The 24,146-nt window shown below is 43.8% G+C and overlaps 1 protein-coding gene and 1 pseudogene across 2 annotated transcripts; one reads left to right on the forward strand and one right to left on the reverse strand.

The window, feature by feature from the left end:
* The first annotated feature begins 4,625 nt into the window (after positions 1-4,625).
* On the forward strand, positions 4,626-6,842 carry LOC306784942 (cytochrome b-c1 complex subunit Rieske, mitochondrial-like; annotated as a pseudogene). The gene is made up of 3 exons: positions 4,626-4,643; positions 4,710-4,773; positions 6,239-6,842. The product of its transcript is annotated as a cytochrome b-c1 complex subunit Rieske, mitochondrial-like (transcript).
* Positions 6,843-7,940: 1,098 nt separating this feature from the next.
* Positions 7,941-12,418, reverse strand: LOC306784952 (uncharacterized protein; the record flags this gene model as incomplete). Its single annotated transcript, XM_079279153.1, has 3 exons — positions 7,941-7,948; positions 8,310-9,539; positions 12,412-12,418. 3 exons carry the CDS (start codon positions 12,416-12,418, stop codon positions 7,941-7,943), a joined length of 1,245 nt encoding a protein of 414 aa, XP_079135279.1.
* Positions 12,419-24,146: the final 11,728 nt, after the last annotated feature.

The following is a 24,146-nucleotide window of genomic DNA, read 5'->3' on the forward strand; positions in this document are numbered from 1 at the left end:
GCAGATATTTAAAATCATACATGCAACAAGTCACAACAAAAGTTTAAGCTGTTGCAAGTAACTCCACAAATTATCCTTTTAACATTGCTGAATCGGTGGCAGCCCTCCCATTAGTCTCCCATTACCCCATCTGGGGGTAATGGGAGACAATGACACCCGAAGTCTGTTCTTGATGTCCACTCTACTCCGCCATTTTGTTTTGATTGCTGTCACTGCAGAACATCCCGCTTCACAAAGAGGATGTTGGAAATGGAAGCAGGGTTTTCAGTGCTTTAGTGGCGATCTCAGGATATTCAGCCTCGATTTGAATCCAAAACACCAGCAGAGTTGTGACCGAGACAAAGCGTCTTGACATGTCAAGAGGCACAGGCGGATGAAATTGCGAGAGAATCCGGTCATTTTTCAAAATAAAACTTCCTTCAGACTCTGATAATCAATAAAACGGAAATAATATAATATTTATTCTTCCTGTGCGGCCCGGTACCGGTGGTTGGGGACCACTGCTCTAAACTAAAGCTAACCTCAGTTACTATAAACAATGATATAATTATCAGTGAGGTTATGTCGGCCATATGATCAACATGCAGTAGATTCAGACTAAATCATCATGATGGGCCTTAATGTTGCCACCTGTCCTGTAAAATGCATTTATCAGCTGTTTTTGATTTATATTACGTTCTGCTGTCCCCTTGGCCAGGACCATATACTTTTTCCTTTCTATAAGTTCACTTGAGACTGTTGTATTCATTTTGCTTTTAAGTTCTGAACAAAAAAATTTCCTTTGCTAATTTTATGTTCATGAAAACAGAGTAAAAGCTAGTGGAAAAAAGACAACTTACAATGTCTGTTATTTGTTAAGAGACCAAATATCTAATAATCACTTGAATTCCCTGCACTAGTGGGTGGTTAAGTGTGTCTCTCTGGTCTGATATGTCAGTGAGGATGCATCCTTGGTGCTAAATTGAAAACTGCTATAACGAGTAGTCGTCTGTACTTTTGTCAGTCAAGGCTATTTCCAGAGCTAGTGACAAGAACTCAGCCATTCCTAGTTGCACTGAAGACTGTCAGCTGTAATGCTGCTGCACCTGTCTGCGCGCGCACGTGTGTGTCGATCTGTGTGTGTATGCATGTATGTATGAATAATTCAGCCTTATCGAATGAATGCGTGTGTATATATGCATTTCATGCTAATATTCCCAAATGCCTCTCTAAAATGATTAACTTTGCTGTGATGAATGTGTGTCACAGAGAAGAGATTTTGTCACAGGAACAGTGGAACCCACAGATGAAGAGTGTGTGTGGCACAGTGACAGAGAGGAAGAGGAGGAGCTAGCTGTAAGTACAGATTTGATTTTGTTTCTCTTAAAAGCCTGATCACTTTGACCAATCCTACTTCTTCTGGTTTTCCACACAGTTTCCCACTAAAGGAAAATGGTTTCCTTACAATCACACACAGGTCACTTAATCTAATCAATGTCACCAAAAGTCTCCTGAAATTGTCCAACAGGAAACAGGATTGTGGGAAATGTGGTTTTAATGAGAATCACTCGGGCTAACAAACTGTGATGGCTGAATTGTGAAAGACTTTGGTCTCAATGAGACTTCTATCAGCGTGTCTGCTGATCCTTAAAAAGTCCTAAAAGCTGTTGAATTCATTCATCTAAAAAGTGGCCTTAATCAGTGAAAACAATCTTTAAAATGCTCAGACATAGGAAGATGGAGTTTTTTCTCACATTGCAATTGAAAATTTCAGAAATAATTGAGACAATTCTTTTAGATAATTGACGAATGTCTCTTTCATTAGAGATCAGTTCAGGATAGCGGAAACAACAACTCTGGTATTTTGTTCGAGGCCGGGATGCTCAGAGCAGATACACTGTCTGCAAGCTCGCGACGACATGGGGAAGTTCAAATTCAATGACAATCGGCCATTCAACCACGGTTGCGCAGCATGGCTGCAACTGGTACCAGTCAATGAATAAGCGGCACGTTGTATTTTGTGCAGTACGTGTTTCAAACTCGTACTGAGAATGAATGCAGGGGAATCACACATGCAAGTGAGGCTGAGTGTACACAGTGCAAATTGGTATATGGACACTAATCCTAAGAAACACAAAACTGTCGAGTCAAACAACACACAAAGTAATTGATGTGGTTTAAATGATTGATACACATGTCACTGTTCTGAATGCGTTTCATGCGTCTCTGATCTGATTGTTTATCTTCCACCAGGAACACAACGAGCCCATCCTAAAGCACCTGAAAGATATTCAAGTCAAGTTTTCTGAGCCAGGACACCCAATGGTCAGTTTCATAATGTTATAACAACGACTTGATATCATTCCAAGTTGATAAACTCGAGAGAGTTAAAATTGTCTATCTTGGTCTCCCCCTCAGAGTTTCACATTAGAGTTCCACTTTGAGTCCAATGGTTACTTCAACAATGCAGTCCTCACTAAAGTCTACAGGATGAAGTCAGAACCCGATGACGCGGAGCCGTTCTCATTCGAGGGGCCAGAGATCATTGACTGTGAAGGGTGAGAGAAACACGGTCATGATGGTTGAACTGGCTTCTACGCAAATGATGTTGAGGTTTAGGATAAAGTAGAGATGGTGTGCTGCGTAAGACATTTATTTTCACTCTTTCTATATTCATCTCTTGACTTGGCATCCCACATATCAGCCTCCTCTTGGCACTTCTACCAACTTTTACCTTTTTTGGGTCTTTGCTTTCTGCCGCCTCTCACTGTTTTGTACATCTCTCTTTCTCTCTCTTTCTAGCTGTCAGATAGACTGGCACAAGGGGAAGGATGTGACAGTGAAAACTATTAAGAAGAAGCAGAAGGATAAAGGCCGTGGCACTGTCCGCACGGTTACCAAACAGGTCCCCAACGACTCTTTCTTCAACTTCTTTAACCCGGTCAAAGGTGAGAACACACAGAAATAGATGCACACAAAATGTACTGAATTTCTTTGGGCTCTAAATTTAACATTCAAAGCTTTTAGTCAAACTTAAACTCGTCTCTCATAGCGGTAACTCTCTAAATAAACTCCTTAAGCAAACCCCGAATCACTGAAACACACACAGAGATAATTGCTTGACAGTCAACATGGCTGAGTTCATCTGCAGGCGCTGTGGCAACAAGTTGGCGTGCATGTCATGTGGTTTTACCAACGGTCATTGAATTCAACAGCAGGTGGCGGCAGACTCCAAAACTGTGTCAGATTCAGCAGTTCCTCTGCTGCGTGTAGGCAGCCAGTATGCTGGCAGATGTTGGGTTGTGTCCAGGAAGTTGCACTCACTGGAACGTTTTACATCATATATGTGGTGTGCTCAAGGACCCAAATGCAGACTCGTTTTTCTTTGTTGTTTTTTTTACAGTTCTACAAAACTTGTTCTACAAAACATTTATTTCTGTCACTCAAAAACACGCACACAAAAAAACTCTTGAACAAGTTTTGTAGAACAAGTTTTGTAGAACTGGGGAAAAAAACTGGGGAAAAAACTGGGAAAAAAACTGGGAAAAACGAGTCTGCATTTGGGTCCTTGGACACACCACATCATGAACCGGGGCAAATCCGCCCATGAGTTTGCGTTGTCCTCCTCATTGCGCTGTCCCCTTAATCTCATAGTATCCCAGCCTTTCAGAACCAGTTGGTGATGATGGATTCTTTCACACTGTTCTGCGCTGTTCGGATCCACTGGCAGACTTCAGAAAAAGCTGATCTTCTCTGCTCATAGCTCTGAATAGCATTCACGGCTAACTGGCTTGGCCAGTTGCTGCTAGCACAATAATAATAATAATAATTATACATTTTATTTATATAGCGCTTTTAGCACCCCATTTTATGTCTTCTTCTGTTCCCATAAATCCATGGGATTTGTAGCGGTGTTGAACAGGTCTTTATGTGTTCATGTTATAGGACGAGGACTCTGAGTTCACCCTAGCCACAGACTTTGAGATTGGGCATTTCTTCCGTGAGAGAATAGTTCCCAGAGCAGTGCTGTATTTCACCGGAGAGGCCCTGGAAGATGACGAGAGCGTGAGTGTTTTTCCTCTAACACGCCGACGTTGCTCTTGAGCACTGAAAAAGCCACAACATGGGATGTTTTGAGGACATATAAGCTAAACTGGTCATCACTGTTTAACCTCGTCTGTGTTCTTCATGCAGTTTGAAGAGGAGCTGGAGGAGGGAGACGAAGAGGTTAGTAAAGACACTGAGTTTGATCGGCTGTGCCAGACAGCTGGGCATCACTGTTTACACAGTATATAATAATCATAATAATAATAATAATAGCAGCAGTCCTGCTATATTTTTTGTTAACCAGGGGTTCCTTTAAATCTTGTCTTTGTGTCTCAGGAGCAAGATGATGATGATGATGATGAGGGAGACTTTGACACCAAGGTCAGTATGGATAATTTACTTTTTTAATAAAAGTGTTTTTGTTACTCTTGTTATTACTTTTGTGTCAGTGATAGTGGTGCTAATCATGTAGCTCCTTGAGCTGAGTGTTTATCCTAAACCCCCCTGAGAACACCGCACTGCTGGGCAGCAAGTATGCGGTCAGAGAAGGCTTGTGGGGGTTAGGGTAGATCACATGATCAATGACAGGAAGTGACACCATGTCCTTCGTCTCTGGAGTAAACGTTTGAAAAGTAGCAGAGGGAAAGGCCAACGATACAGCGTTTTGTGAGGGATCAATATAGCCACGCCCCCGAAAAATCCATTTTAAAGCCAACGGCGAGGAGACGGAGAGAACACAAACCGACGGTATTTCTGTCCGTTATATATTTAAATGTTATGATAGTCACGATGATAGTCACGTGCTCGCCCACTGACCAAAATTCTGACCCTTTGCTTTTTTATTAACAGCATTTACTTGTACTTTTACTTTCAATACTTAAGTACATTTAATGTCAGAAAATTACTTTTGATACTTAAGTACAATAAATATCAGATACTTTAAGACTTTTACTCAAGTAGTGTTCTAATCGGTGACTTTTAGTTTTACTGGAGTCATTTTCCAGTAAGGTATCTTTACTTTTACTCAAGTATGGCTTTTGGGTACTTTATACACCACTGCCTGCAGGCAACAAAACAGACATTTAAAAGCCTGCGGTCCTCTGCTGCCAAGGACTTGGTGCCTTCTGCTGGTAAGGCCGACTTGTGGCTTTATAACGTTGCGGGCGGAGTTTGCGGTGGTACTGATGTGACGATGCAACGTAATAGACTGACTTCATACTGATGAATTAACATGTTCATTTTAACAGCGTGTACATTTTATGCTTCTCTATTTTATTACCGTTTATGTCTCCAGACTAACGCTAGTACTAATAACTTGCTCTGACCAGCTGTAAATAGCTGTGTTGTAACTGACATCTGTAACCTGACAGAAGGTCAATATGGTTAAAAAGTCTTAAGTGTATAAATATAGACCAAGGAGACTTAACAGCTCAGAAACACGAACGTTACTTTACACCAGTTACAGCGATGACATCGATCTTGACATGTGACCCTGTACTGTACTTGTGTTGAGCTTTCACACGCCAATACAGGTGAGAGGTCTTCTTGTGTTACATAATACGTATATTACTGGTTATTGTGCAGAAGAAAAAAACTCATCTACAGATAGTTATTATTATTCAGTTCGGGTTTTATTGCCTCCAATTTAACATTTTTTTCTATTAGTCGGTTAACCGACTGATAGAAACATTGTCACGTGATCGACAGAAAGAAAGAAAAATGTCACTGTTCCAGCTCATCAGATGTGAATATGTGCTGGTTTTCAGTGATGGCAACCTGAATATCTCCAGGTTGGACTGAAATAAGCAATTGTTAGTATCAGCTATACTGACAGTATCATGATTTGTAGATCTAGACCTGATCAGATCTGATGTGCTGTATTGTACTTGGGGGAAGCAATCACGATTGATGAGACAATTAAAAAAAAAAAAGTCACTCTGGTTTCATTTCTATAACGACTAATGCTTAGGGACACACGATATTAATCAGTGTACATTTAATCCCAAATGTTTCTTTATAAATGTCCTTACCATTCAAATCATGATCAATTCATCTAGTCATTATTATATCTACTAGTAATTGAGCCTAAAGTAGGAGGACACTGACAGGGAAGCATTACTTTAAATGTTGTTTTTGTAAGATACCAAATATTTTAGTTTGCCCATTAACTGCTCGTGCCTTTTAAAAACTGTATCTTGTGTTTCTTCTCCAGCTCCTGGGGGGATCCGCCTTGCCCACACAGATATCAAGATTCCTGACTTTACAGACAACCGTCGCCCCGAGGTTACGGACCCCAACAAGTCCTCCCAGGAGAGCAGCGAGGCGAGAAGGTCCTTCTCTTACCTCGTCACTGGAGCGACCGCTGTGGTTGGTGTGTATGCCGCCAAGACGGTGGTCACCCAGTTTGTCTCCTCAATGAGCGCATCAGCAGATGTCCTGGCCTTATCGCAGATTGAGATCAAGCTCGCTGACATCCCTGAAGGCAAAAACATGACCTTCAAGTGGAGAGGAAAGCCCGTTTGTCCGTCACCGCACAGAGAAGGAAATCGCAGCAGAGGAGGGTGTGAATCTGGCGGAGCTCCGTGACCCCCAGCATGACAAGGACAGTGATTAACCCCCGCTGGGTCATCGTCCTCGGTGTGTGCACCCACCTGGGTTGTGTGCCCATCGCCAACGCCGGAGACTTCGGAGGCTACTACTGTCCGTGCCATGGCTCCCACTACGATGCTTCAGGAAGGATAAGAAAGGGACCTGCTCCTCTAAACCTGGAGGTTCCCTTATATGAGTTCACTGAGGACGTAGTCATAGTGGGATAAATACTGGAGCTCTGTCTCCGTTCCTCCCTGTAACATGTATCTTTTAGATGGCTCCGTGTGAGAGTGACATAAAATAAAACTATGATTGAGCTATTGACTTTTCCCTCGTAACAAAGTGTGTTTTTCTTTGATTGATCTGCATCACTTAGCTTGATGTCTTTTGATTCACTGACATTTTATTTATTGTTTTAATCTCTATGGATTTTTCATTCCGCACTATTTTTAGTATTTTCCAAACAGAATTATGTAACACAATGTATGAGGGCCGGGTGTGATCAGGTCCAACCCCTTTGCTGCCGCACCAATCCTGATATATTGTGTTGGAGCTGTGTGATGAAGTCAAAGGTGGGGCCTGTTTCATGGTTACCTAAAGTTGAGCTGGTAAAAGTGCTCATACACATGAACAAGAGGCCTGGGGAGCACAATGATGAGGATAAGATGACGGTACAATCAAGAAAAGCCACCGGCAATCTAAAAAAGTATCGACAAGTTGTGAACACATTCAGGAATGTGTCGGCCTGTTAATCAACTGGAAGGAACTATAGATCGAGATCAGGATGTTGTTGGTTTGTGACTCCAAAGAATGTGTAGATTGCTTTTTCTAAGGACCTTTTTATGAGTTTGTGTCAGACAAGATGACAATTGTATACCAGTAATGGCAGCAGCAAAGAGTGCAAACTGCCAAGTAAGATAAAGAACTATTGAGTCACACTCCAGTCACTGATGGATTTAATCCTGAGGAACAAAGTGTGCTATGTACAACTATGAACCAGTGAAATACACAAACCTTTTTCTTTTTATTGATGAAATCATTTGAATACAATATACTGTGCACAGATGCAGGTAAAACCATCGTCTTAAACTTACATTACCATCAAATCAATCATCAATATAATCATCAAAACTATTTCAAACTGTACAGTTGGCGCTCATTCAGTGAATAACTTTTTGAATTGAAATCAGTGGCGTTGAACCGCGGTTAATCATGTGTAACTTCAGAGGTGACTCGTGCTGAAAGCTTTTATCACAAACGGAAACTTTACTGCAACCAGAACAGCTAAAGGGGATCGTTTCCTGTGTGTGTTTTCATGTGGACCTTTAGATATCTGTTGCGCACAAATCTATTACATCAGACTGAGCAGCTGAAAGGGTTTTCTCCTGTGTGGGTTCTCATGTGTGTCTGTAAAGTTGAACGCTGGTTAAAAGATTTCTTACAGACTGAGCAGCTGAAAGGTTTTTCTCCTGTGTGGGTTCTCATGTGGCTCTGTAAAGTTGAACGAACGTTAAAAGATGTCTTACAGACTGAGCAGCTGAAAGGTTTTTCTCCTGTGTGGGTTCTCATGTGTGTCTGTAAATGTGAACGCTGGTTAAAAGATTTCTTACAGACTGAGCAGCTGAAAGGTTTTTCTCCTGTGTGGGTTCTCATGTGTATCTGTAAAGTTGAACGAACGTTAAAAGATTTCTTACAGACTGAGCAGCTGAAAGGTTTTTCTCCTGTGTGGGTTCTCATGTGTATCTGTAAAGTTGAACGAACGTTAAAAGATTTCTTACAGACTGAGCAGCTGAAAGGTTTTTCTCCTGTGTGGGTTCTCATGTGCATCTGTAATTGTGAACGCTGGTTAAAAGATTTCTTACAGACTGAGCAGCTGAAAGGTTTTTCTCCTGTGTGGGTTATCATGTGTATCTGTAAATTTGAATGTCGGTTAAATGATTTCTTACAGACTGAGCAGCTGAAAGGTTTTTCTCCTGTGTGGGTTATCATGTGTATCTGTAAATTTGAACGAACGTTAAAAGATTTCTTACAGACTGAGCAGCTGAAAGGTTTTTCTCCTGTGTGGGTTCTCATGTGTATCTGTAAATGTGAACGCTGGTTAAATGATTTCTTACAGACTGAGCAGCTGAAAGGTTTTTCTCCTGTGTGGGTTCTCATGTGTATCTGTAAAGTTGAACGAATGTTAAATGATTTCTTACAGACTGAGCAGCTGAAAGGTTTTTCTCCTGTGTGGATTCTCATGTGTATCTTCAGATGTTGTCTCTTGCCAAATGTTTTCTCACACTCAGAGCATCTAAAACGTTTCTCACCAGCGCTACATCTTGAATCACTGACACGGACTTCATCAGGTCTCACATAGTTTAAACCTGACTGAGGTTCTCTGGTCTTCTTGCATTCACCACCCTCATCAGTGTCAGAAGATTCTCCAGTCTTCTCATCAGTATCTGGTTCTGGATATCTATCTGGATCCAAGTTCCTGTCTGGTTCTGGTCCTCCACAGTCCTCTCCATCAGCTTCTGTTTCCATCTGTTCAGTTTGTCTTTGATGAAGCTGTGAGGACTGAGCTTCCTCTTCTTCATCTTCACTCTTCACAGGAGTGAATGAGAACTTGACATCAGCCTCCTCCAGACCTTGAAGCTGCTCTCCTTCCTGACTGATGCAGAGTTCCTCCTGTTCTTCTTTAATGTGTGAGGGCGCTGGGTCCTCCTGTTCTTCTTTAATGTGTGGGGGCTCTGGGTCCTCCTGTTCTTCTTTAATATGTGGGGGCTCTGGGTCCTCCTGTTCTTCTTTAATGTGTGGGGGCTCTGGGTCCTCCTGTTCTTCTTTAATATGTGAGGGCTCTGGGTCCTCCTGGTCCAGACTGGAGCTCCACTCCTGCTGCTCAGAGGGAACCTCTTCTTTAACCAACAACAGCTGCTGGACGTCTGCAGGAAAACAGTAAACACACACACACACACACAGAGGTGTTACAAAGACATTCTAGAATTGAGGAGACATACACTTCCAGAGTATCACTAGAACCAGATAATACAATAATGTAATCAACTTATGTGCACATGAACATATGAACCATTTTAAGCTGCCAAATCCATGTGGTGTTATCAAAGAAAACACACTTGTACTTTAAGTTGAAATATTTCCTGTCATCTAGAACCTGAGAGAACAAATCAGCATACATGCAAACTCATAAGAGGTGAAAGATCTATGGTTTCACAAAACACAAGAATTGATTAAGTATCCCGAGCAACAGACAAAGTCAGGGCTCCGTATATGCATCTCTCCTCTCAGTGTTTTGTGAGCCCTGTATCTTTACACTTTATTTGAACTTGTCCAGCACAAGGACGCATCATCTTCTCCCACACACAAGCCAGGGTTGGGCCACATTGTGTGTGGGAGTCCTGGAGTCTCAGGGATGGGGAAGGTGCTGTTCCTGCAGGTTGCTACACAACATCCCACGACTAACCCGATTCAACTAGTTATAAGTTATAAGAGCACACACACATAATACTGTTATGTTCAAAATTTCTTAAACAAAAGGTAAAGGAAAAAGCCCCCCTCCTTGTTCCAGAGGAGAAGAAGCATGCAGAGGAGAAGAGGCCCTGCTCTCTTTCTTCCATCATTAAGCAGGGTGAATCAGCTGGTTGAAGTTTAAATCAAAAGGAATTTAATTTCCTAATTTAGGAAGCTGTACTGCTCTCTCTTCAAGTCTGTTTAGACCTCCACCTTAATCCAGGCCCAGCTCCACTCACATCCCAGCGTCAAGCTGCGCTACACACACACACACACGCACGCACACGCACACACGAAGCTCTTTGACATCATCTCATCAGTATCTGGGCCTCATGTTTCAAGTTATTATCTCCACGAAATCGCCTCATTCTACTTTGAGTTTAAAAAAAGTTAATTAAATTGAATGTTAATGAGTGACCGCGTGGACTGAACCAGAACACGGAGGGGGCTTCATGTTTCGTCACGTTACGCTTTTTCCTCCTAAATCTTGATAATGATGAGCGTTATCCGTTGACAAAGTTCCGCATGCAGTGGACGTTAACGTAACACAGCAAGTCTGAACGGTAACGGAACTTCAACGGAGGGAAATGAAGACTGTGTAGACATTTTAACGCTGATTGGCCAAGACGCGACACGTCGCATCAAATATGTTTTATTGCGAAGATCACGACATCACATTTTCTCCTCGTCTCACTCCAATCTGAGAAACGCTGGCTGGCCAGTAGACCCCCCCCCCCCAAAAAAATAAAAACTCTACGGATCTAGACGACTCACGTGGATGATATATTTTGATTCAAAACGGCTTATTTCGCAGAAAAGCGACACGTTTGCAGGTATTAAATCAGGAGAAGACGAAAACGACGAATTGCAACAGAGTCTCACTCCAAACTACATTAGAAGTTATCAGCCGGAGCATGAACAGTGTTTGAGAACTGAGAAGAAATAAAGTGAACCCACGTGCTCTTTGTATCCGGACTTCCGGGTTGAAAACAGCGTCCAGAAGTTCCCGTTGTCGCTTATTCTCCTCTTTTGAACGAGCGAGTTCCTCCTCGTACTCTGCTATCGTTCTTTCAAACAGACTAACTATCTCTTCACCAGCCGCAGTTAGTCGCTGGTTGAGTAAAGATCTCAGCATTTCTAGTTTAGACATTTTCACTAAAACACAGAAAGCTTTCCTCCAGACGAACTCCGTTAAAAACACGGTTTACTCTCATTAAGCTCTGACTAGCGCTGTGTTGGTCACTTCCGTCCCCGTCCGTCTGTTTCCAGGTAGCATGCTAAGCTAACTTCAATAGCTTTATAGGCTGCCAGGAGATGAGTCCTCTTCTTCTTCCTCTCCTCTTTCTTCTTCTTCTTCGTCCTTCTTCTTCCGTCTCCTTCTTCTTCTTTCAGTTTAATGGCGGACTACAAACCAATGTTTAAGGCGCCACCTACTGGACCGGAGTGTGTAACATCATGACTTTATGATAGTTATCATTTAAACACAATGTTATTTATAAATAAAATGAAAAAATTAGAAATAAACTTCATATTGAAGTTATATTCTGGATATTAAACCCGTTCCATTCACATATTAAATAAAGCCCTTTTAAACTGAACTTGTTTGTCCCCTGTCTCTAACAGTCCTTTGATGCTCCACTCCCTTCCTGTATCTACCACTCTGTTCTTCAGTCTTTCTCTTTCCACCCTGAACTTCTTCCATTCCATCAGCACATGTTCAACAGTTTCTTTACAGTTGCATATCTCACATTTATCCCACTCTGTCTTTTTCATGATGTGTATAACGTGTCATTGAGTCCTGTATGTCCGAACCTTAATCTGAAAGTAACATCTTCTTTTCTACTTTTACTTCCATCACTTCTCACTCTGACTGATGTCTGAATTTTGTTGTAATTTCTACCCTCATTGTCATTATTCCAAATTTCCTGCCAAGATGTCCCATCCAAAGCTTTTACCAGAGAATGTCGAGTACTCCCAACCATTGCACAGGACAGTCGATGCTATATTTCCGTTAAGTCCACCCTGAATACTAATCCAGTGTGATAGTGTTAACTCAGTTCTCCTCACATGTAATGGCAGTTCCCTGGATTTCACCAGCAATGCATTAGTGGGTGTGGTTTTGACTCGGGAGATGAGTCAGAGGAGAACCATCCAGAAAAAAAGGTGAACAGATAAAAGTCCATTCAGACAGGTTCTACGAGGAACATCCGGTTTCGCTGCAACTTGGTGGGTAACAAAAGCCCTTAAACTAATAAAATAGTGTATCATTACTCCATCTTCAGTTACCTTCCATCTGGTCCATATGGAACAGTTGTGGGTCATGGAACGAGACGACTCAAGTGATTGTTTTCCAACATTTATTTGTTGAAGACAAAATATCACCAATGAAATGCCTTCTGATCGTTTTCTGCCCCTCTGCTCCCTCAGCAACGTGTGATTTAATTCCTTTTCTTCAAATACACACTGACCAATCAGAGCTCGGTACGTGGACCGTTAATGAATATTACATAATCACACAGTTTAAACACAAATGCAAAAAAAAGACAGCTGGCAATAAATCTCAGACTGCATGTGTGAAATAGTAAATGAACTGATTCATGACATCACTGCTTCATTTAGAGCAGGATAGATCTGAAACATCTTGAGATCATCTGGTGGTTCCCAACCACCTCGGTGGAGGACTCGCCACTTTACCGGATTAATGATTGTCAATTTCAATCATTGATGATAGAATAATTTCTAAAATCATTCTCATGTTTCTCTTCTCTCGTAGCATGCTTCCCAAAGTAGTGAAGAGGCGAGTGCATGCCTTGAAAAGGCTACAGGTGCAGTGTGCCAACATAGAGGCCAAATTCTACGAGGCGGTCCACGAGTGAGAGCGACAGTACGCGGCCCTCTATCAGCCACTGTTTGACAAGGTACACTCACTTTTTATCTTTACTTCATTTGACTAACACCAGATGTCTCACATTTCCTTTGCTAATTTAATGTTCATGAAAACAGAGTAAAAGCTAGTGGAAAAAAGACAACTTACAATGTCTGTTATTTGTTAAGAGACCAAATATCTAATAATCACTTGAATTCCCTGCACTAGTGGGTGGTTAAGTGTGTCTCTCTGGTCTGATATGTCAGTGAGGATGCATCCTTGGTGCTAAATTGAAAACTGCTATAACGAGTAGTCGTCTGTACTTTTGTCAGTCAAGGCTATTTCCAGAGCTAGTGACAAGAACTCAGCCATTCCTAGTTGCACTGAAGACTGTCAGCTGTAATGCTGCTGCACCTGTCTGCGCGCGCACGTGTGTGTCGATCTGTGTGTGTATGCATGTATGTATGAATAATTCAGCCTTATCGAATGAATGCGTGTGTATATATGCATTTCATGCTAATATTCCCAAATGCCTCTCTAAAATGATTAACTTTGCTGTGATGAATGTGTGTCACAGAGAAGAGATTTTGTCACAGGAACAGTGGAACCCACAGATGAAGAGTGTGTGTGGCACAGTGACAGAGAGGAAGAGGAGGAGCTAGCTGTAAGTACAGATTTGATTTTGTTTCTCTTAAAAGCCTGATCACTTTGACCAATCCTACTTCTTCTGGTTTTCCACACAGTTTCCCACTAAAGGAAAATGGTTTCCTTACAATCACACACAGGTCACTTAATCTCATCAATGTCACCAAAAGTCTCCTGAAATTGTCCAACAGGAAACAGGATTGTGGGAAATGTGGTTTTAATGAGAATCACTCGGGCTAACAAACTGTGATGGCTGAATAGTGAAAGACTTTGGTCTCAATGAGACTTCTATCAGCGTGTCTGCTGATCCTTAAAAAGTCCTAAAAGCTGTTGAATTCATTCATCTAAAAAGTGGCCTTAATCGGTGAAAACAATCTTTAAAATGCTCAGACATAGGAAGATGGAGTTTTTTTCTCACATTGCAATTGAAAATTTCAAAAATAATTGCGACAATTCTTTTAGATAATTGACGAATGTCTCTTTCATTAGAGATCAGATCAGGATAGCGGAAACAACAACTCTGGTATTTTGTTCGAGGCCGGGATGCTCAGAGCAGATACACTGTCTGCAAGCTCGCGACGACATGGGGAAGTTCAAATTCAATGACAATCGGCCATTCAACCACGGTTGCGCAGCATGGCTGCAACTGGTACCAGTCAATGAATAAGCGGCACGTTGTATTTTCTGCAGTACGTGTTTCAAACTCGTACTGAGAATGAATGCAGGGGAATCACACATGCAAGTGAGGCTGAGTGTACACAGTGCAAATTGGTATATGGACACTAATCCTAAGAAACACAAAACTGTTTTCCCTTTTAATTTGGGCTGGAGAGTTGGTCTCAAGTTTCATTCCAAGTGGCTTTAAAAAGTCTTAAATCTAACTTGCCTCAAGCTGCATATGTGGCATCCCACATATCAGCCTCCTCTTGGCACTTCTACCAACTTTTACCTTTTTTGGGTCTTTGTTTTCTGCCGCCTCTCACTGTTTTGTACATCTCTCTTTCTCTCTCTTTTTAGCTGTCAGATAGACTGGCACAAGGGGAAGGATGTGACAGTGAAAACTATTGTCATTGGACTATTTATTCTGGTGTCAGTGGTGCATTTCGGGAGCTCTTGAGGCTCATTCTCATTGGCTCAAATTGTATTTGGGGATAGCAGGTCAACAACTTGAATACTGCCAAGTTATTTTTTGTTGTTTGGCTTAACAAGCATTTAAAACTGAGCACTTGAGTAGACCAACATTAATTAACATGTGGCAAGCATGTGGTTTACCTCAAAACTGTCATGTATAGCTCTTCCCTGGTTGCGTCATCACCCCTGGATGCTCTTTTGAGTTTGTCATCAAGGATAATAAGAACATTTTAAGAAAACAAGACATTTGAAAAGTATGCATTACATTCATTCTGGTGAATATCTCCTTAAAATATGACGCATTTAAGCAGACGCATCGGTTGACCTGAAACCTTTTTTTGGTTGTCATCACTCCTGGTATGTATCTAGGTCTTAACAAATGTAACTGACAGTCAGTGATGGTGCAGGATGTTGGAATCAAATGTAATTTCCGTTGCCAAGAAGCCAAAATGAAAGACAAAACACACCGTCCTCTCTTATTCAATTGTTTGCCCATTGTCATTAACAAAGTGTAATCTAATTCAGCATTTAAAGTTGTTTAAGAATATATAAATATTTCCGTTATTGTCTAATGAGTCAGTAGAATGTCTGTGGAAAACAAATGGAAGAGGTTTGCCAATGTATTTTATATACTGCACTTGGATTTTGGCAGTTTGATTGGGACACCTTTGCCTGGTCAGCGAAAGCAGTTTCAGTGAAAATACTACCCACCCCTTCTCTCTTTTAAAAAAAAAGAACGATTGTAGATCTTGTTGAACAGATCTTTCAGAGCCACGGTTGACATCTTCAAATCTACCACATTGGACCGTGTGCCAGCAATGGCCTTAACTGGTTCTTATTCACAATTTGTTACTTGCGCAATATTTCTTTTCAATTTGTACAGAGTTGGTTAAAATATTCTATTAAAGTTGTGCGACATGAAAATGAATTGTTGTGTGTGTGTGTGTGTGTGTGTACGTGTACCATTTGTTGCTTTAGCAGTAGTGTATAGCAGTTCCCAAACTTCTTTTGACCCCTTGCAACCCGTCGTCACAGCCTCACTGGCCAGCTCACTGCAGCTCTCTTGCTCATAGATTGTGTGCTCAGGTAAGTTTTCCCGGGTCAATGCACATGCTGCTCATAGCATAATGTGACTGGGCACTGAATAGCCACACTCAGTGACTTCGCTACTAGGCGTCAGTTGAGGGCTTGCAAATTATTAGCAGGAGTTTAGAACAGCATACAGTCACAGCCTCAACATGCAGTCACAGCCTCAACATGCTGGGCTTAGAGCGCAGGCACCGACCCGTCTCTTCCTTAAACAACACGGTGACGTAGCAGAGTTGTAACCAGGCCGGAGGAATTTGCTTACGGTCTGCCCAACATCAGGCCAAGACAACCAGAACGTCTGGCATTCCGTCTTGCAGATAGAGAAAGCATGCACACTCCTCTGAGAGACCCTTGTAATGCATTGTGGGAGATAATGGTCGAGTGCTCTGAAGTTTCTGGAGGAGGATGGTGACACCGAGTCCAAGCAACCCAAGTTTTCCACCAAGTGCTGAAAGACCGATGCTTTCTTATCCCGTCACCTCGTCCAGCAACACCTGCAGCCGTGTGTTTGTTTCAATCTTCATGGGAACAGTGTGAGAAAACAAGTTCATGATGGTCAAGGTCGCTGTCAACCAGTGGCGGGCCGTCAGGGCCTGCAAGGCCTTCTCTGCTGGCCTAAACAGAATCACAAAGCTATATTTAAAAAAATAAAACAAATCGATTTTATAATTTAAAAAAAATTCTGAAATACACTACATGTATTACAATTTATAAAAATATTTTTCCCATTATCTTATTTTCTCACTGCACAGCTACTGTCTTCCTGAGTTGCTCTGCTTCCAGTGCAGCTTATTCTATTTCATCCTTACTGACCGCCAGAGGCAGTGCTTCACACTGGATATCTTCCGTCTCGCGCATGCGCAGGTCGAATATTTATATCAACAAAGTCACGTGTGACCTCGGATGACCCCCGTCGTCTATAAGTTCCGGTGTCATCCTGAGCTCAGTCCTTTTTCATCTTCTCGCGACGCAGGTTAGCTACCATGGTAGCATAAACAAGGATGTGTCTACGATCAAGACGATCAAGAGCTCGTCGCTGCAGCCTTGTGACCACCGGTCGGAGTTGCGGTTCTCTCGCCCTCCAAAGGCTGCGACGAGCTGTCCCTCTTCGGAGGGAACGGTGTGTTCGCCGTTCGGACATCGAGCCCCGGACTGGTGGACGGCCCTATCATCGGTCGTCACCAGTCTGATAAGGGCCAGCTAAGTCGTGATGACAGCAATCGGTAAGATCGATTAACATTGTTTTCTATAACAGTTGTTTGTTCCACGGTTGGCAGAGCGCTGCCACTCTAGTTAATCGAGTGGCGCGCTAACGAGAGCGTAGAATTACGCTGTCGGCCCGCCCTTCACAGTGTTACGGCTATCACAGTTAGCAGAGTGTTCCTGCTCAGGCAAACTTGGTGAGACACTAGATCGGCATTGGCGTTGTGTCCATTGAGATTTAATCTTTACATCTGACGTAATTCGCAGTTAGCAGTGTCTTCACTCAGGCTAACTTGGTGAGATGCGTCCCCGCTCAGGTTAACTCAGTGGGAAGCTAGCTAAACAGAGCTGATACTGGGGCTGTGGCCATCAACTTTGTAGCATTACAACTATCACAGTTAGCAGAGTGTGCTCGCTCAGGCTAACTCTGTGAATGCTAGTTATACTAAATCAACATTGAGGTTGTGCCCATTGATGTTTTTACGCATTACGGCTGTCGAGACTAAGTTAATGCTGGATTGTGTCCATTGATTGCTGTAAACATTACGCCATATCAGTTAGCAGAGCGTTTCGCTCCGGCTAACTAGACTAAGCTAATACTCTGATTGTGTCCATTGATTGTTGTAAACATTATGGCCATATCAGTAGCGGATATCAGTTAGCAGAGTGCCCTCGCTCAGGCTAACTGGTAGCACACAAAGAGTTACAGCAACTGTCCAAGTGAAGAGAGTGTCCTCGCTCCCCTCTCACTGTAAGGACCAATGTTCCCTCTAAGCTGCGCGCTTGAGCAATCGCGCACTGCTCGCACATTCTCAGCGCACAAGAAAATCTATGCAGCGCATAAAATAAAATTCAACATAAACGTATTAATTAATATCTAATATTAGTCCTAATCTTATCTAATCAATTAAACCAATAATAATAATAATAATAATTTTGTTTTCTGTACTATTTTGCAACGTAACTCAGTGAGTGACAGGTGTCCAGCCAATGATACGATTCGGTTCACTTACGCTACGCAGCCAATCATAGCATTGACACTATTGCCCTGCCCATTCGCGCCGTGCAGGTTAGCTAGCTAACAACAGGGCGGCGGAGTTACGAGACGCAAATGCTAACCCTTATCATGGCGAAACGAACGGGCAGCGACATAAAGTCAAAGCAAGAAGCAGACGAAGCCATCAACCTGGACAAAGTGTACAACCATTGGAGAAGTGAGAAGGACAGACGTGAAAAATAAGGTAAAATTTAAGTCAGATTTGTGCATATTCTAGTGACATTTATTAAGATTTTTTACTTATGGATATTAACAGTGGTGTATAGTAACGAAGTAGAAATACTTCGTTACTGTACTTAAGTAGTTTTTTTGGGTATCTGTACTTTACTTTACTACTTATATTTATGTTTACTTTTACTTTTACTTCACTACATTTTGCAAAGAAAACTGATACTTTTACTCCGATACATTTCCCCTGAAACCTTCGTTACTCGCTACAAAATCAAATCTATCTTTAGAAACAAAATGAATCATGAGAGCAGCGTCGGGGACTGTGGTGGAACACAGACTGCAAGCAAGCAGGTTTGTTGAATCAGTGGTCCTAGCAGCAAGTTAAATCATTGGTCAGTCACGTTAATGCACAATTGCAAACAAGTGCTCTCAAAGCCGCGGTGTTTGATTCCCAGTGATTCCCAGGATGCTACATGCTATAGCTAGCGGGCGACTACCTGAGTATAATTCCACTCTACGATGACTGATTTCATGATGGAAGCAGAAATGGAAGCACCTGCTACTCCCGCAACAAACGACGGTGGTGACGAAGACCAACACCAGTGGATCGCTAGCGAGTTAGTGAGCTGAGGAAGTGTTGACAGTTGTGCAGCACTAGTTGCCTAACGTTAGCTGTAGCTATATACACGGATTGACAGGAGCCGCGAGAGCGCAGCATTCGGGGAATTCTTCGCAGCTGTGTGCAAGCTGTCTGTGACGCTGAACACACCTCTACCTGCCTCAGCGGCCTGTGAAAGGATATTTAGCATCGCAGGACTAGTCTTCAGCCCAAGAAGAGCGAGACGGAATTCTCGCAATTTTGAAAACCAACTTCTTTTGAAGATGAACAGGACATGTTTCAGTTTCAAGTAATGACTGTGTTGTTACTTTAGTATTGATCATGTTTTGATATTTGAGTCATGTTGTGGATGATCAGATGGAGTTATGATGGTAGCAGTCGCCCAATTGCAGATTCAGCTTGAGCAAAACCTTTGTATTCAAATCAGGCCCATAGGAGTTTACAAGGCAGGCGTCCTTTCTCAAACCACTGACCTGATGCATCAAGTGGATATGTTTTGCTGAACATAATATTATGCATTTGTCCTCTATATCCTCTAGTCTAATGAGCAGACTTATAAACGCACTGTTACAACTCCTTCATAGTGTCATATTGCTTTACGGAGAATTATGATGATAAGTTCATAGTAGATGCAAAAGTATACTTATGTACAATATATTATGTTTAACATTGTTGCTCCTGGATGGATCACAGCCAACTCAATTATGTTCAACACAGCTCCATGTCCTTGGTCATGGTGCCACAGCACTTAAAAGAATAAACTTCATAATTCTCACAATTCTAACCCTTTGCTTTTTTATTAACAGCATTTACTTGTACTTTTACTTTCAATGAACAGGTTATGATGTTCATTTAATGTTCAGGTTATGATGTACATTTAATATCAGAAAATTACTTTTGATACTTAAGTACTTTTGTACTTAAGTACAATAAATATCAGATACTTTAAGACTTTTACTCAAGTAGTATTCTAAGAGGTGACTTTTTACTTTTACTTGAGTAGTTTTCCAGTAAGGTATCTTTACTTTTACTCAAGTATAGCTTTTGAGTACTTTATACACCACTGGATATTAATCATTAAATTATGTTACTACTAGATAATTTATGGGGAGTAGAAATGATAATAAAAAACTGAGTAATTACATATTTTACAGACAGAGTTACAGGAATTTACACTGTATCACACAAGCTACAGCACACGTCATTGTGCAAAATGTGAATGTTTTAATGTGAACAAAATGTTATGTCTGAAAGGTGTATATGTATCATTTCTTCCAGAACAGGACCCTCACACAGGCCACAACAGGACCTCACACAGGCCAAAGCAAGACTCTTCCCATGGCCAAGCAGGACTCTCACATAAAACATACTACACATCTCATGAACAACAAGATTTTTGTCTTTTTCCTTTAAAGTTTGTCAAATCACTTATATTAAAAGTAAACTAGTGAAAATTGCTGCTGTAATTTGATTATTTTAATAAGCCATGTAACTTGCTATGATCCAAGGTTTTGAACAGGTGTGATACTGGTGTGTGGCCACAGCGTGCACATCTGATGTTGCTCACAGTGGTCCTCAGTGTGCTCAGGGAGCTTGTGTGTATGCCCAGACACATGAAAAATTAGAGGGAACATTGGTAAGGACTGTGTTCTTTTTTGTCCGTTTTCACAGTAGCAGAGTGCTCTCGTTCAAGCTAACTGGTGGGGCACTAATATCTGCAGCAACTATCCGAGTGAAGAGAGTGTCCTCGCTCCCCTCTCACTATGAGGACTGTTTTCCTGACCTGTTTCCACAGTGGCAGAGTGCTCTCGCTCAAGCTAACTGGTGGGACACCAATATCTGCAGCAGCTATCTTAGTGAAGAGAGTGTCCTCGCTCCCCTCTCACTGTACGGAATGTGTTCTTTTTTGTCCGTTTTTCACAGTAGCAGAGTGCACTCGCTCTAGCTAACTGGTGGGACACCAATATCTGCAGCAACTAGTTTAGTGAAGAGTGTCCTCGCCCCTCTCACTATAAGGACTTTGCCTGGCCTGTTTCCACAGTGGCAGAGTGATCTCGCTCAAGCTAACTGGTGGGACACCAATATCGGCAGCAACTATCTTAGTGAAGAGAGTGTCCACGCTCCCCTCTCACTGTACGGACTGTGTTCTTTTTTGTCCGTTTTTTACGGTAGCAGAGTGCTCTCGCTCAAGCTAACTGGGGGGACACCAATATCTGCAGCAACTAGCTTAGTGAAGAGTGTCCTCGCTCCCCTCTCACTATAGGGACTTTGCCTGACCTGTTTCCACAGTGGCAGAGTGCTCTCGCTCAGGCTAACTGGTGGGACACCAATATCTGCAGCAACTATCTTAGTGAAGCGATTGTCCTCGCTCCCCTCTCACTGTAAGGACTGTTTTCTTTGGGTCTGTTTCCACAGTAGCAGAGTGCTCTCGCTCAGGCTAACTGGTGGGTCACCAATATCCGCAGCGGCTGGCCAAGTGAAGAGTGTCCGAAGGATCACTCGCCACTGACTGCCCCCTGCCTGTTCTCTCAACATTCAGCAGAGCGCTCCCGCTCAGACTGATTTGGAATTCCGCATCAACTAGTGGGACAAGGGTTCCACCAGAATCGCGGCCATGTTAAACTCTCCCGGCTGTAGGACCTGTATAGCTCCTCTTCAGCCTGAGGACGGCCCTGACCTCTTGCCCTAGCCTCGAGCTTCTGAGGCAGGGCCTCTCGGAGAACCCAGGCAGGACCTGCGGCATCACGCCTTGAGCAGTAAGGTCTGCTAGGCTGGCCGAAGTGGAACACCTGATGCGTGAGGTCTACCTCCCCCTGTCAGGGCAGCTGAATCCAGCCCAACCTACCCTGGTCATTTGTATGGCGCTTGCACGCCTGGCATACACAGAAGTTGGAACATCCACCTGTGAGTGCCTTCTTCTGGCGCCTTCCCGCCCTCACCACCTTTTCTGTTCCTCCTTCCGAGGAATATCTGAGGGAGTTGCGTGCATGGTGGAGACACCAGGGCTCTCTCCTGCCTTAAATCAGACCATGCAGGAGGTGGCAAATCTGGCCTTGCACGTATGCCAGCCAGTTAGACGACTATTGCGTCCATCAGTTTTCCCTGAGGAGACTCTGAGGCCCGATGCCAGGTGCCCTCGACCCAATGTCGGGTCAAAGATGACCTGCTATCCAGGGCTTATGACACAGCAGCACTGTGCACCGTATCGACAACTCCCTCTCCCACCTCATGCTTTCCCTCGCAGATTCTCTGTAGCGGGCTACTTCGACGCTTCCGCTCAGTGATGCTTCATTGCAGGCGTTTGCGCTCATATCGAGGGAACGTGGATGTATGATGTCCACCCTGGTTCAGACTCGCCGGCAGGTTTGGCTGGCGCAGTCACCCCTATCTGAGACATGTAGGAGGACCCTCCGTACTGTTACAGTGGAACCTGGTGAGCTGTTCGAGTCAGCTGCTATACAGGCGCTTCAGCGGTCTGTTAGAGCTAGCCAGACCAGGCAGCAGTTCTCTGGTCTTTGCAGGGACATGCCTGCACCCCCAGACCTAGGGGTCCCACTTTGGCCCCAAAAGGCCGTTTTCTCAGCCTCCAGCTTACCTTAGTAGCCGCAACAGGCCTCGGCGTCCTGCTGAGAGGCCGGACCGCGACCTATACAACCCTACTTACGTCCCCGTCCCCCCGGCAGGGGTGCCAGGAGATGTCTCCAGGCCGGCTGTCGGGGTTCTTCTCCCATCAGCGGATTTCCAAGGGAGAGTGGTTCACGTCTATCGACGCCTGTTCCCATGGTGCATCACCACAACTTTCAGTCCTGGGTGCTTCCATTCAGACTCTCCCATCTCCCCATGGGTGTTCACAGTGTGTTACTGCTGTCCTTTCCCCCTGCAATCGCAGGGCGTGAACATACTGCCGTACTTAGACGACTGGCTGACCTAGGCGCCATCCCGGCTTCAGGCGCCACAGGACACTGCTCGCCTTCTCTCACGTGGCCCGGTGGGCCTCAAGGTGAACATGGAGAGGAGCTACCTGAGCCCTTCTCAGAGCATAACCTTCATTAGTGTGGCCCTATGAGGGCCTGTCTGTCGCCCCAGCATGTGGCCAACAGCCCCCACAACCTCTCCCTCTTCCGAGGGGGCAGACGGTTGCCCTACATCCTTTTCTCCGACTATTGGGTAAACTGACAGCTGCCTCAACTGTCGTTCCCTTGGGTTTGCGGATGGCTGAACAGCCTTCACTTGGATGCCAAGTGGCACAGATACAGGGCAATAATATTATCGAAACAGTGCCTATTCACTATCCCCATGGAGGGAGTGCATATCTGGCGAACAGTGTCCCAGGAACCGAGCCCCAGGGGCTCTGTTCCATTCCACCAGGAGATTGTCACAACAGATACCTGCCTCTCAAGGCGGGGTGCAGTGTGACAGAACAGGACAGCCTGGGGGCAGTTGTCTGCTGAAAGACCGCAGGTCCAGGTTCTAGAGCTAGCGCTCGAGCACTTCCTTCCATGTTTGAAGGGAAAGCATGTGCTTGTCCGGTGGACAGCACCTCTGTTATGATTTCCCATGAACTATCAATGGGGCACCGGATCTGCAGAAGTTGCTACGGGGATCACCGTGGCCTTCTGACTTGGGAGGCCCCTCGCCTGACCAGCCTGTGGGCAATGTACCCACCAGGAGAACGGAACCAGGTTGTGGTTTTCCTGTTCCGTCACAAGCCTCCACCGTGAGAGTGGCGGCTGCATCCAGACGTGTCGACCCACTGCCTCCACTGGGTCTCCCTGACGGAGAGGACCAGCCCTCTGGGTTAAGATGCCCTGGCTCACACGTGGCCAGAGGATCTTCTTTATGCCTTTCCACCATTCCCTCTGATTTTGCTATAAGCTTGTCAAGAGTTCTTCCCCGACAGGATGGATCTCCTGTTGCAACTAGAGGGTCGGATTTGGCATTCTAATCCCTGCCGCCTTCAACTATGGGAAACACTGGCCTAATGCAGTGTTTCTCCCAAGGGGGTGGATACGTTCACATATAAACCGGCCTATCCAGCTGGCAAAGTTGACCCCCCCCCCCTCCCTCCCCCATCGGGAGAGGAGAGGTCAAGGCTGCTGTGCCCAGTGTGGGCCCTCAGAGCTTATGTGGAAGCCACCGCCTGCATAGTCAGTTATGGTGAGCCTAAGAAGGGCTGTGCTCCTTTTTAAAAAAAGAAGAAAAAAAAACAGCACCTGTCCCACTGGATAGTGGAGGCCATT

This window comes from Melanostigma gelatinosum (genome assembly GCF_949748355.1).
Source record: "Melanostigma gelatinosum genome assembly, chromosome: 1".
Lineage (NCBI taxonomy): Eukaryota > Metazoa > Chordata > Actinopteri > Perciformes > Zoarcidae > Melanostigma > Melanostigma gelatinosum.